Raw genomic sequence first — 12999 nt, 5'->3', positions numbered from 1 at the left:
CATCTACCAATGAGTCGGCTCATAGGAATGTTGTAATTAAACTGCTGAAATGAGCCTTCCTCCTCTGGAAAGCAGCCCACGCCTTTTGAACCTACTGACTTCCTGTCTTTGTGGTGTGGGCTACTACTGCTGCTCCTTTCAAGAATACAAACAACAAAAAAAAACAACAACAAACAAACGTGTCCTATAAATGAGAAAGATACATTTTGGTTTCCAGGTGGAGAAACAGCTGACTACAGCAACAGAACGATGGTCACCTCAACCATGTGACAAGCATACAGGTTATTGTAAGTGTGAAGCGGCACCGTGAAATTCTATGCCGCGGCTACCCGCAGGGCTGGTTGGTGAACAACTGTAGCTGGCAAGCTAATAGCTGACATGGTAAATTAACATAGTGGAGCATTTAGCGGCTCAAAAGCCAGATACTTCTCTCAGGAGTTGGTGGAGACCAAGACAGAGCTAAAAATGGTGTGCACAAATGTACCTCCAGTTTTTCTAAGATTGCTCTATATCTGCTAGGTGGATAGGGACTGTTTACTAACACATTAGAAGCTAACAACAAATTATAATATTATAACATATCTGAAATAATTATAACATGCCTGTTCTTCTGCCTTCAAGTGGCCAAAATGATTGCATTGTATGCCTTTGATTAGGGGAAAACTAAACCTCAGTTACATGTCATTTTATACCTTTAGAGAGGAAGGTGTGGATGATCACTGCCCCAAAAAGAAACCAGAATCACTGCCAAACTCAAGTTGGATGAAAAATAGTTCTGGTAGTAATATTAAGGAAAAAAATATTCAGCCCTCTGTGAAGAATGTGTTTTTTTCATCCACTCTTTTTCCAGAGATTTCAAAGTTGAACTCCGTCTAAGGTTAGAGTGGGCTTCGTTTACAGATTGGGCAAGAGTTTCTCACTTCCTCTTTCTATCCTTTCTTTCTTTAGAAATGTCATCATTGAGGAATTTTTCCTTTGGTCATCTATTTTAAAGGCTGATTATTTATCCATGATTAAAAAATAAAAGCTGACACTATAAAAAAAAAAACATTAAACACCACATCTGCTGGAAAATTGCTGAGGTATAAATTGACAGAGTGTGATCCTAATAGAAAATTATTTGATATTATTTGATTTTAATATTAGACCAATGACATGCTGGGCTTTATGGGAGAAGAAGTTCATGTGAAAGACAAGCTTCCTTACTTGTTCTAATTATGTTTGCATCTGCATTTTTTTTTGTGTTACTTGCACACTCATCATATTATAAAAAAAGAAACCCATTACACAATTTCCCATTACCCAGGCAACAGTTCAGCAAATTTCAGCAAATAAGAAAATTACAATTTTCATCAACTTTAAATCTGAATTAGTATTTTTAATTATTATGATTACTTCTTCTTCTTCTTATTATTATTATTATTTAGTTAATAGTAGTAATACTTATATTAACACTATACTATACTTATATTAATACTACAGTAATACTATATATTTAAAGTGCTGCATTGGGCCAACACATTTCCAAACTGCTCGACAATTAAAATCAACGTCCCAATAAATAAAAACTCAAGTGCTTTTGATTGAATTGGGCAACTTATTGCTGCACTGTGACTAAAAGGAATCTGTCATTTTAATCGATTTTTGTTTTCCTTACCCAATCTAAAGATTTCTGAACTTCTTTGGCTTCATCACTAGATGAACTTGACTGACTCTTTGGCCATAAAATAATAATGTTGTGTAGCCAAATCTAAGCTGTACTGGAAATGACCAAGGGTGGTTTTAAAAACCAGAGTCAGCAGTTAAATAGGTGCAGTTCTGTATTTGAAATTTACATTGCAATTATTGCATTTGTTAAATGACAGTTTTGATATGAGATGGGGATCAGTGGTTTGAAATGGTCCCTGGTTTACTTGTCATATACTCTGCAGGTTGAAACTCAGCGTAATTCTTATGTTAAACTGAACACGTTCATTTTACCATCTGGTCATTTTTAGTGCTGCAGTTCCTTCACTTGGCCACCAGAGGCCTCTGTCATCCACCATGATTAATGCCGCAGCTGGAGCCGCTGTTTCTTGTCCCTGTGTTTACTGGCATATGGGTATATTTCACACACGCTACTGTTTTTTTAATATGTGAAAATTTTATTTTACTAATCTATTGATTAAAGTTTCTTTCATTTAACTGTAAATTATTATATACATTATACATTTCCCTTCCCTTCATTCCTTCCTGTTTCACTTTAAAACCATATCAGGTCAAGCTATTGCTGTTGTGTATGTATGTCAGATTTTCATGGACTGAGAAGCTTTCGTGCAGCCTGGCAGAGGCGGTTTTGATAATCCAGAACCTCTACCTGGATGGTAAGGAGGCGAAGGTGCTGTGAGGCCTTCTGGGTACACCATGCTTCACAGATTTGTTTTATGGAGGTGGAGGTCAGTTGGCTCACCTTCTTCAGTTGACACAGGAAGTGGAGACATTTGTTTTCTTTCTTGGAGAGTGCTGTCAGGTCCAGGAGAGGTCTTCTGTGATCTGCAGGTGCCACTGATGGATCTGCTGAAATGGTCACATAAAGATCATTTATTAAAACTGTCAAATATCTCAAACTGTTGGTATGTGCCAAGTAAATTTTCTTTGAAGAGCCTCACCTTCTGTTCTGTGAATCAAACTTGCCATGTCTGTCAATCTCTGCAAGCAGCTGCAATGCTAGCACATATACAGTGCTGTAGATTACCATTCAATTAAATGAATGTCTCATTTTACATGAGTTACAATTTGCTTATATGGTTGATATCACTATATGAATTCATATACTAACAGGAATGTAACGCAATAGATTTAATGACGGGGGTGAAAAAAAAGAAATGCACAAGATGTATAAAGGCGTTCAAATCTTTTGTATTTGTCAAACTTTACAAATAGTGCAAATGTCACATAAAACCACAATAAAAACTCTCCAACAGCAATCAACAAGCTGTAACTACTTCACGCAAGTGGTGGTCGGCGCTACTACATCCAGCAGCATGGCAACATGAGAACTGCAAACCTTTCCACACAAAATAAAAACCTCTCAGGCCCAGAGAGGTCGCACAATATGCTTGTACTGAAGTAAAAACAACAAAAACGCAACTTTTCTGCGCAAAAGACAAGCAGGAGGTTTCTGATAATATTTCGGGAAGAGATGTGGAAGCGCCAGTTCGCTTGTAGCAAATGTTAATATTAAGGATTTGGCTTTTATCGTCCAGGAACATTCACATCTTCACCTTTCAATTCAGAAAAACGACGTTAGCATTGTTATTTTCCCGAAATATTTCCATCACTTGTACAGGAAAATAAATTATAAGTTTCTTTAGTTTTGGTTAAAACACATACTAGTACAATAGACATAATCCGTACGGCTGCTTCTCTAGTTGATACGTCTTGAATAAAAACAGTAAAACTTTCAATTAATCCAGTAGGTAGGACTGATCTGGATCCTGCTTTTCCTTGCCCTTGGATCCCACTGGCACTGAGGAAGTGGTCATCCTATATGTAAAATGTTCTACTTTCCATCTTTTAACTAACAACAACGTTACGAAGGCTGGGTGACATGATCAAAAATCCTTGTTTTTCTACTCGAAGGCAACCATGGTGACAAATGTTCAGAAAGTCTGAGTCTCTAAGGTTGAGGTTAGATCAATATTTATTTGACGACCCCGGGTTTTAACTACGGCCGCAACCACTCCATAACCTTCACCAGTATTTGGACTAGATTTTGGTTTTCAACAGCAGGTTCACATTTAAACAAATTTAAAGTGTTGCACCCAGTCTTCACGTCAGTCAGACCTAATCTCTCCTTGCTTTTGGCAGCTCATATCTGTACCAAACACATTTTACATTCACCTTCCACAATCTGTAACAACAGTTACAGTAAAAAAAAAAGACACACACACACACACACACTCTCACAGCAACAGAAACTGCAAAGCAAACAGTCCAAAAGGCACAAGCAGCTCTCTGAGGCACTGATGCCTCTTCTGCTGAGTGGGTAAAAATTTCTTGGTGTTGAACATCCAGTAGGGTTTGGTAAATAGATGATGTGTTGAATTTGCAGCCTTGCGTCACATTTTAAGACACTCAAAATGGGAGGCAAACAAAAAGATAACACTCAGGTTGAACTGGAGCCTGAACACAGCTGACATTTCTCAGAGCCTCACTCTCTACTGGAAATGCAACACCACCTTATACTGGTTCAGCGTATTCTCTCGTAGAAATATGCTCCTTGGATCAGCTATGTTGACGGCCTTGGCCTGATCGTCCCCCAGTCTGACAGCAGGGTTAAAACGACCAAACGCAACTGCCCCATTCTCGGTTCCAAACTGATCCACTTTTTTTTTTTTTTTTTAGGAGAAGTGACCCAGCATTCCATGGATGCTTCACTGCATCACACACTTCTCTTTCTGCTGTTTAGCATACTTCCTCCTCCGCTGCTCCAGACCTCGTTCCAGACGCTCGTCCTCCTCCAGACCTCTGAAGAAGAGGAGAAAGGAGAGTCACAGGTTGTCTAAGTAGATCGCTTTGCATCCTTTTAGGCCTGGAAGGCAAAGGGATTTTGCCACTAGTTACTAGTCACTAGTTATCAGAAAATAAATAGATTAAACGGCTAGTGTGGGGAAGATACAGGGGCAAGAAAAAGTAAGTGACCCCTTTGGACTTATGAAATAAAAATGTCGTCAGATCTTCATCTAAGATACAATTATGAACAAAAACGATCACACTGATGAGTCAGTCTGGTTGCACTGAGTCAGTCAGTGCTACTTGAGCTTCTTTCATTTACAGAAATCACTCAAACATTTTGTGGTTGATATTCACAAGAAGCGCCTGCTGATGTGAACCATGCCAAACCACGTTCGAACCCAGAACCTTCTGCTGTGAGGCGATACAAACCGTACACAAATCTAGTACCTGAGACCATCTTTTATTAACATATCCTCAGGTACTAAAGGCAGTAAATGAACAGACTCCACTTGCACAAAATTGTTGTTGCTGATGTGCTTCATGCTAGATGGCTGAGCTGCTTGGAACTGTCCTTCCATCTAGTGGTATAACAGCCATTAAGCAAGAAAAAATGGCTTAAGTAAACAAAAAAATTATATAAAAAATGTTGTGAAGAATGCAGACTGATGTACTACCAGTATCAATTCTAATGCTTCAGCTGTAGAACCAGAAAAAGAAACAGACGACGACTCTTGTGAGCACAGTGAACGTATCCCACCCTCTCTCTTTGGCGTCAATGTTGTGGACCAGTTCATCTCTCTGGTTGACCAGGGACACCAGCTCCTGTAGCAGCAGCTGCTCTCTGTGTTTATGGGCCTGCGTTTTCTGCCACTCTGCACCAAAGAAAAGACATCAGAAAGAAACAAAGGAACAGATGTCAGGGGGGATGAGAACTTTGTGGAGAGCAAAAAAATAATGAAGAGAAGGATGACAATGGTACCCTATGTAGCTGGGGAAGGGTTGGGGGGGTTAATTATTTTTTATTTACCTACACTGTAAAGTTGACTTGCATGTTGTAATACAACAGCACAAGAAATAGGACTAGACTATGAACTAGGAGCTAATGTGTATGGTGCAACTTGGGCAGCTGTGGGTCGACAGCTAATCAGAAGGTTGGAAGTTTGATCCCCAGCTCCTCCTGTCCAATTGTCTAAATGTCCTTGGGTAAGAACTCCAAATTCACACATTCGCGATTTTGTGTTTGTCACTTGCTTGTGTTGAACCGGTGTGTGTTCAGAAGTTGTACCTTCAAGTGCCATCATGTCTCGCAGCTCTTTGTTTAACAACTCAAATCTTCTTTCCAAGTCTTGTTCTTCCAGCCTGTCAATCACAAGAGATGGATTACAGGATGTGAGACATCTGTGCTTATTTGGGGGGGGGGGTAAGAAGGCATGGACTCAAAAATCTCCACCTGGTGCTTTGTTTTATTGCTGTCACCAGCAAATTTCTCCAATTTCTCATTCCCTGAAAAAAAGCCTGTTTTCTATGGATCTTGAGCTGCTGAAGCTTCAATAAACCAGAACCTTGTATTGCTCAACTTTTAAGAGTCTGACTCTAAAAAACATTGAGAATATTGAGATTTCTAAGTTCATTCTTGATCTTGAAAACAACAGCTGACAAAAGTAATCTCACCACCAGAACTGCAACTAAAAGTACCTTGTGGTGAGGTTGTTTTGTCAATTGTGAATACTCTGCGATAAATTCCACAGTTTATACTGTACATGTTTCCAGCAGTGAGTGTGGTGGATGTCTTACAGTAGCTGCAGATGGTCCTGCCTCCTGATCAAAGCATTCTTCTTGTTAACCAGCGTAAACCACTCCTGAATCAGCCTCTCCTCCTCCACCTTGTCACTACCTGTGCCAGAGAATCACATCACTATGACCATCCTTTCACTACGACCAGACTCCCTTGCTCTTTTCAGTCATTGTGAATCCAACTGTAGCCATGAACTACTTGATTGTGCAAAATATCTCACCTGTTTCCAGTAGTTGTCTGAGTTTCCTCTCCACCACACCTGCTCTGTTATCAATATGATTTTGTTCCGCTTCCAGGGCTTCCATCTGACTCAGAACATAATGGCTGCCATCCTGGAAGCATTAATACACACAAGCACAATAACCTGCATAATCTATGGTTTTCTATCGGTGGCAAATCAAAATGGAATGAAAATGATGCATGTCACCGATGAGTTGTTTCTACAAATTTGGGCTCAAAAGCTCTACAGAACCAACCCTACAATGACACCAATGGTTGCTAACTGACCTGGCCTTCAGGTCTTCCCTCCTCAACCATAGCCTCTGTTCTCTCTGCAAGAAAGATACGGAAACGATGTATACCATTTGTACAAACCTAAATTTCAACAATTGGAAGGTCTCCACATCATCACATCAGTGAGTGAGTGTTTTTTTGACTGAAAAAAAGAAAAACTTACCGGTTTCTGACTTCCTCCGGCCTTCTTGTCCAGCAACTACAACTGAAATGTCTCCTTCATCTACTGACCCACTCCTCCGCTGAGACCTTCGTTTCTTGACCAGATCAGCATCTCTGACATGAGAGAAACCTGACTTGGACAGGATATTGGTCCTTGGTGGTGCCACTGGAGACTGAGCCCCAGATGCCCCAGCAACCTGCAACTTTTTAGTTCTGGGAGGTGGAACCATATCCCTACTGGCTTTACTGTCCTTCTCTGCAGTGCCCGTAGTCCCATTAGTCTCAAGACTTATACCCTCCTCCTGGAGCCTTTGGGCGCAGTACCGAACAGTTGCCTCAGGGTCCTCTTGGGTGTCCCGGTCTCCTGCTACCGCGTAGCTGGACTCGCTGCTGTCCTTCTCTATGTGAAGCACACTGAGTTGCTGACCTGTGAAATGGGTGCGGATCTGGTTGAGGTAGGTCATGATAATGAGGCGGTCAGGCACTGCTAGCATGACCATGTCTGAAGGTTCCATCAGCCTGGAAATGCCAAGGTCGGCCAAGCCATCAAAAGCCTGGAATTTGTGCAAAAATAGATGGACGGATTGGATTACATTAGGACTAATCAGCCAACAGATCCAAATATTATAAGCAACAGGCAATTAATCATCAGTCACCTTTTTGTTGTTGTGTTTGATGTCATACGGGTCCAGCATTTCATAATTTCTATAGAAAGAAAAAGAAGATGAAATAAACTCCTAAAACAGTACATGCAGCAAAAGCAGTATTTCAATTGTTTCTTACATCTTTTCTGGGTGGAAGTGATGTAATATGGCACAAAAGGCCAGGCCGTTCCTCCAAGAGGTGCTGAAGTTGGTGATCTTCACTCCCTTGTAACCCTGTGTGACTTCTTGACACCATTCCAGAAGAGACTTGCTGGACGTCACTAAGGAGGGACTGGCCAATTGAGTCTACGACACAATATAAACTTTTATTATTATCATGCTGGTGGTAGAAGATACTTAATACCTATCAGTCATGGTCTGAATGCCATAGTCTGTCTGAACATTGCTGCTGACCATGTTCTTTCCTTTATGGCCACAATTTACCATGTTCTAACGGCTACTTCCAGGATAATAACAAACCTTGTCACAATGCAAAGTCTCTCAATTGGTTTCATGAACAGGTGGTGAACGGTGATATGAGAGCAAAGGAAGTATGGTGTATTAGTATGGTGTTCCTAACAAAGTGCTCAGTGAGAACTAAAGCAGTAAATATATTAACATTGTTAAGAAAACATGTTAGCACTATTGCCAGTTAACAGATCTAGCAGACACAGAGAACCATAATAGCATTCTTTTGGAGTTGTGTTTCTGATCAGCTGCCTGGTGGAATTGAGGTTGATGAAAACAATGTTTGCAAAACCAGAACAATTAGCAGAAAGAGGCTAACAAGCTCTTTGGAGGTGAGGGGAATTGCAGAATTGGTGATAGTTCTCTGGGGGTTTCTGGTATTATACAAGCACTGACAAGTTTTAACATACTTCTGGAGAGGCAGCCCCATCTGCAGGTCTTTTTTGAGGTGTTGTTGGTTCACTGGTTTGTTGGGGGCCAGTGACCTTGCCACAAGACACAGGTACAGGCTGACCTGAAGTTCCTTCTGCTCTCCCCGTTTGCCTAGAAAGACACACAGAGAAACAAAGTACAGTGATAAATTAATGTAATAAATTCTACAGTTTCTTTCAAAACGTTTACCCTGAAAAACCTAACAATGTTTACTGGTGACATCAAAAATCAAAAATCACACATCTCACAATTCTGAATGCACCCCACCACACCTTAATGTGTACTGACTAATCTTACCTTTCATCTAAATAACCAGCAGCTACATCTACAGACACAAAGCCAAAGTCCAACTCTTCATCTCTCATTTCTTTCCTTGAGGTTATTTCCGTTGGCTCATTGTCCTTATCATCCCCTATGTGCAGCCAGTCATCCTGAGACGATGCAACAGTGGAAACAAGGGACTTATCAACCTCTGCTTCCAGGACTTTTTCAATGTCATCCTGCTCAGACACTGCCTCTGTAACCTTCACTGAGTCATCTGAAATTACAGGTTTATCTGTAAAGGTCCAGCCTTCAATGATTTTATCTAGTGGCTTCTCTGCATCTTCTACAGAATCTGGCTGAGGAAACTGTTCTTCTTGCATTGCTGCAAGCACTTCCTGTTCCACCTCTGACGCAACTTCGTCACCTTGGATTGTGACAAAATCGGCTCCAGAGATCATACTTAAATCCAGTGATAATGACTTGCTAGTGACAGATGTATCCTCCTGGTTTCTCTGAGACGATTCCATTTCTACAGGGAGTAAGTTGTCTACAGGTGGTGAGCTATCTGTAGGAGTCATGCTGAGACGTTTCTTGGCCCGAGGTAGTGGGAGAGGCAAGCTTGACTTTTCATTCTGCTGGACTGTTCTATGACCAGTTGAATCAGCTACTGTGTCTGACTGGCAGGTAGGTGGTAAACCAGTAATTGTAATGTCATCTGGAAAGGAATCACTGAGGCGTTTCTTTACTCTTGGTTTTGGTACAGGCAAGCATGCGGGTCCTGGAGTCACCTGTGAAGTATCACTAACCTCTACCTGAACGCTGCACTCCATGGGCAATCTGCTTCTTCTCAATCTTACACCTTCGGTAGATGTAGAAGGTTGATCAACCAGAGGAAGAGGGGGAAGGTCTTTCCTCTGTTGCACTGACAATTCTTTAGCTGCAGCAGCATTAGCTATTGAGGAAATGGATGAAGGACCAGCTTCCCTTTCTGCACGTGCCTCTTCTCCATGGGTAGCATGAGGTGTTCTCTCTTTAGATATAAAATCATCTGGGAAGGAGCCACCGAGACATTTCCTCACACGTGGCTGTGGTATAGGATGAGACGTTTGTTTGTCCCTCTCTGCCTCTGATATTTCTGGTGCATTTTCTGATTTCTGATTTCCGATCATCTTTGGTTGCTTTACCCCTTCTGTATCACTCATTGCAGTTTTGTCAGTCTGGACTGGTTTTACAATTTCCTTGGTTGTAGCTTTTAAATTTTGGGCCATCATTCCCTTCTCATTAATAATTTTATGAGACTGGCTTGAAGGCAATTTCTTGCCACGCTGTGGAAGACATATCCTCTTGATGATTGAGAGAGGAGCAGTTTGGTCAACATGAAATATCTCTGTCTCTGGGGTGATTCTATCAGTTCCATTTGTTTCCAAAGGAGGAGTTATGTGAGAAGAGACCTGGACAGATATATTACTGTCTTTTTTAGGGCCTTCAAGGTCACAATAGGTTTGTTCTGTGTCCTTTGAGCAGACCAATTCTGTTTCTGTCCCTGGAGATGCACTCCCCGCAAAATCTGTTTCTTGAGAGTGTTGTTCGGTTGTTAGGTCTTTTTTTCCTACAGGTTGTGAAGGGATCATTTCAGTTGTTGCTCCAGTGGATTTATCAATGTCCTGTAAAGGTTCAAGAGCACCTGAGACATCAGAGCTTCTCTCAGAAAGTTGAGGAGGACGAGCATCAAATATTAAGTTAGCAGAACTAACTTGGGCTTTCACATCTTGTTGGTCATGAGGTATTTGAACAGGTTTTTCTCTAGTGACACTGTCCTTTCTCCTCAGAGGTTTGACAGGGGTGGTTTTGTGTGGCGTTTCAGGTGGCAGACTACCATCTCTTCTTCTCACTCGAGGAGGAGGAGTGACGTTCATGGATATTTGCACAGATTCTGCTTCACCTTTGTGTTTACAGTCAACTGTGTATGATGTTACTTGAGTTCCAGTACATTCTTGGTCAGGACCATTCTGAGGTACACCTCGAGGAATGCTACTATCTTCTTTGTTCATACTGCAAGGTTTGCGATCTGGTGTTAAACTATCCTTCCTTCTGAGTGGTCGTATTGGAACAGTGTATTTTTCTTGATTAAACCCTTTCTGTAGAGGCTCTGGAACTTTTCTCTTTGGCTTTCTGCCTCGCTGAGAGACAACAATCTCAGCTTGTGGTCCAACTGGACTTGTGTTTTGATCATCAGAGGGTTTGGTTAAGAGTACCCCTCTATATTCGTTTGCATCTGTAAGTGACTCATTTGATGCAGGCTGCAGGGAAGTAGCAGAAATGTCCTCCATGCTTGTTGGTTGGGGGCTTAAGGAAAAGAAAGGAAAAGCTTCAGAATTTGCTGCTCTTGACTTTGTTATATAGTTGTACCATGCATCATATCCCCAGCAAACTATTAATCTGCTCCACGTAAAAGACAGCAACCAAATCTTGTTATACGTATAACAAATGACCATAATTTTCCATATTCTGCTTTACTTATTCCCATGCGTAGTATCATTAAAATGGCACAGCAGCACATAGAGGACAAAAAGACAAAGTTTAGTTTACAACACCTATATACAACACTTGATAAAAAAAAGCAACATTAACCATTCCACATCACAATGCCAGTTCTTACGGCTATTACAAAAACCTGACCATCACAATTTCCTGAGTAGTAAGCTCTCATAAGCAGAACAAGAGACAATGTTATCACCAAAAATGCAGGACATATACACTGTCACTGGGCACCGTGCAACCAAGCACTTCAGTCAGTCACAGTCCACCAGCACTCACCCTTTATCCAGCTGTGAAGATGATGACACTGTTCTAACCTCATCCTGCTCTGCCTCACTCTCGCACCTTGCTAACAAACTTTCATTGTAAACTGACGTTTGAACATGCCCTGTGCATGATCCCTCCTTTGTAAGCCATTGATCCAGAGGGGCCTGTTGTTCCTCTACTTGTTCACCATCTTCTTTTGATATTTCAGTGATATCTGCCTCTGTCAGTGGCGGCCATTTCTTCATGCTTGCACACACTAAAAACCCATCATCGCTGTTGGTAGTTGGCGATGGAGACGTTGATCGATCACCTACCAAGTTCCACATGTAAGGCTCAGCACTTGTTGGATATTCAATGTTATGTTCAGTGTCAGTGTCTTCAAACAGGCCATCTTTTTTCTGTATGGGAGTAGTGTTGTCTGCAAAACGTAGAAAAGTTTCATCTGAAGGAGTCCCTGTCTTGTCCTTCAGGTCCACAGAAGAGATGGCCTTGTGCTGGTCATCCACTTCAGTTAAAGTATTGCTTGATGGCCCCAACATGGATACTACTGTTTCATAACTGAGAGAAATGGATAGTGAAGTGAGTGAGTCTAGAAACCATGCAAAAACAATGGTTTCAAAAAACATGTAGCTAATTAAAGAAACCACTGAAATTGGAGATAGTGAAATAAATTCCCATGCAAAAGCAGTCCAGTTTTTACTTGTTAACTTTAATAAGATCAACACCCACTCAATTTTAATAAAAGAGATTAAAATGGGAACAAGTCCCCAGTCTATATTTTTTTATATTCAGGATTACTAATAGCTGATGCACACCATGTTGCATGCTAAACATCATTAGTTTCAGACCAGTCTTAAACTTACCCTTTATGGAAAACACCCACAATAGCCTTTACTAATCCTGTGGTCTCTTCGTCCTTTGCTGACAAAGAGGATTCTGCCTGTTTTTCTGTTATTGTTCCCTCTGCCTCCACTACTTCCCAACCCAAGACTCCCACCGGCTCTGAAGTGTCTGACGGTTTCTTCGCTGTTTGGGTCTCCTCTGCTGCTATTCTCTCTATTTGTGATTCACTGGGGACCCAAATATAAAATGATTTTAAGGCATAGTCCACAACCTCATGCAGTAACACTATACAAAATATAATGAAATATAGTCTTCATAAAGATTCTGAAATTTACCATGCATTGTAAAATCAAGTTACATAATAAAGCAGTCCATTTTAGGCAAGCACTAGACAAGTCCCCTTTCACAGCAAACAATGCAAGAGCTCTGGGCTCTTCAACTTACCCAATATTTACAGAAAGGTCTTTGTTTTGCTTTGTGTCACCTTTGAATTTCTCCACTGTCATAAAAGTAAGCATAATAAAAATTTGAAAAGAAACAAGACAGAAATATAAATGTAGTCTTGATCATAACACT

General features: G+C 41.0%; 1 protein-coding gene across 7 annotated transcripts in view; it reads right to left on the bottom strand.

Annotated features, from left to right (window-relative positions):
- Positions 1-2882: 2882 nt before the first annotated feature.
- The window catches only part of ehbp1l1a (EH domain binding protein 1-like 1a), a 34337-nt gene continuing 24220 nt past the window's right edge, over positions 2883-12999 (bottom strand). For 6 of the 7 annotated variants that reach the window (XM_041031419.1, XM_041031420.1, XM_041031415.1 and 3 more), the window contains 14 exons: positions 12868-12922; positions 12444-12650; positions 11593-12138; positions 8809-11121; positions 8490-8622; positions 7751-7917; positions 7624-7672; positions 6969-7521; positions 6800-6843; positions 6513-6624; positions 6292-6391; positions 5783-5856; positions 5255-5369; positions 2883-4509 (listed from right to left, as the gene is read on the bottom strand). In XM_041031419.1, the coding sequence (XP_040887353.1) occupies positions 4416-4509; positions 5255-5369; positions 5783-5856; positions 6292-6391; positions 6513-6624; positions 6800-6843; positions 6969-7521; positions 7624-7672; positions 7751-7917; positions 8490-8622; positions 8809-11121; positions 11593-12138; positions 12444-12650; positions 12868-12922 (4562 nt within the window). In that variant the 3' untranslated portion in view covers positions 2883-4415. The remainder of the gene's footprint in view (positions 4510-5254; positions 5370-5782; positions 5857-6291; positions 6392-6512; positions 6625-6799; positions 6844-6968; positions 7522-7623; positions 7673-7750; positions 7918-8489; positions 8623-8808; positions 11122-11592; positions 12139-12443; positions 12651-12867; positions 12923-12999) is intronic. The other variant, XM_041031421.1, reaches the window with a different exon arrangement.

The sequence above is a fragment of the Toxotes jaculatrix genome, chromosome 23 (genome assembly GCF_017976425.1).
Source record: "Toxotes jaculatrix isolate fToxJac2 chromosome 23, fToxJac2.pri, whole genome shotgun sequence".
NCBI lineage: Eukaryota > Metazoa > Chordata > Actinopteri > Toxotidae > Toxotes > Toxotes jaculatrix.
This window is presented reverse-complemented; position numbering and strand designations above follow the sequence as displayed.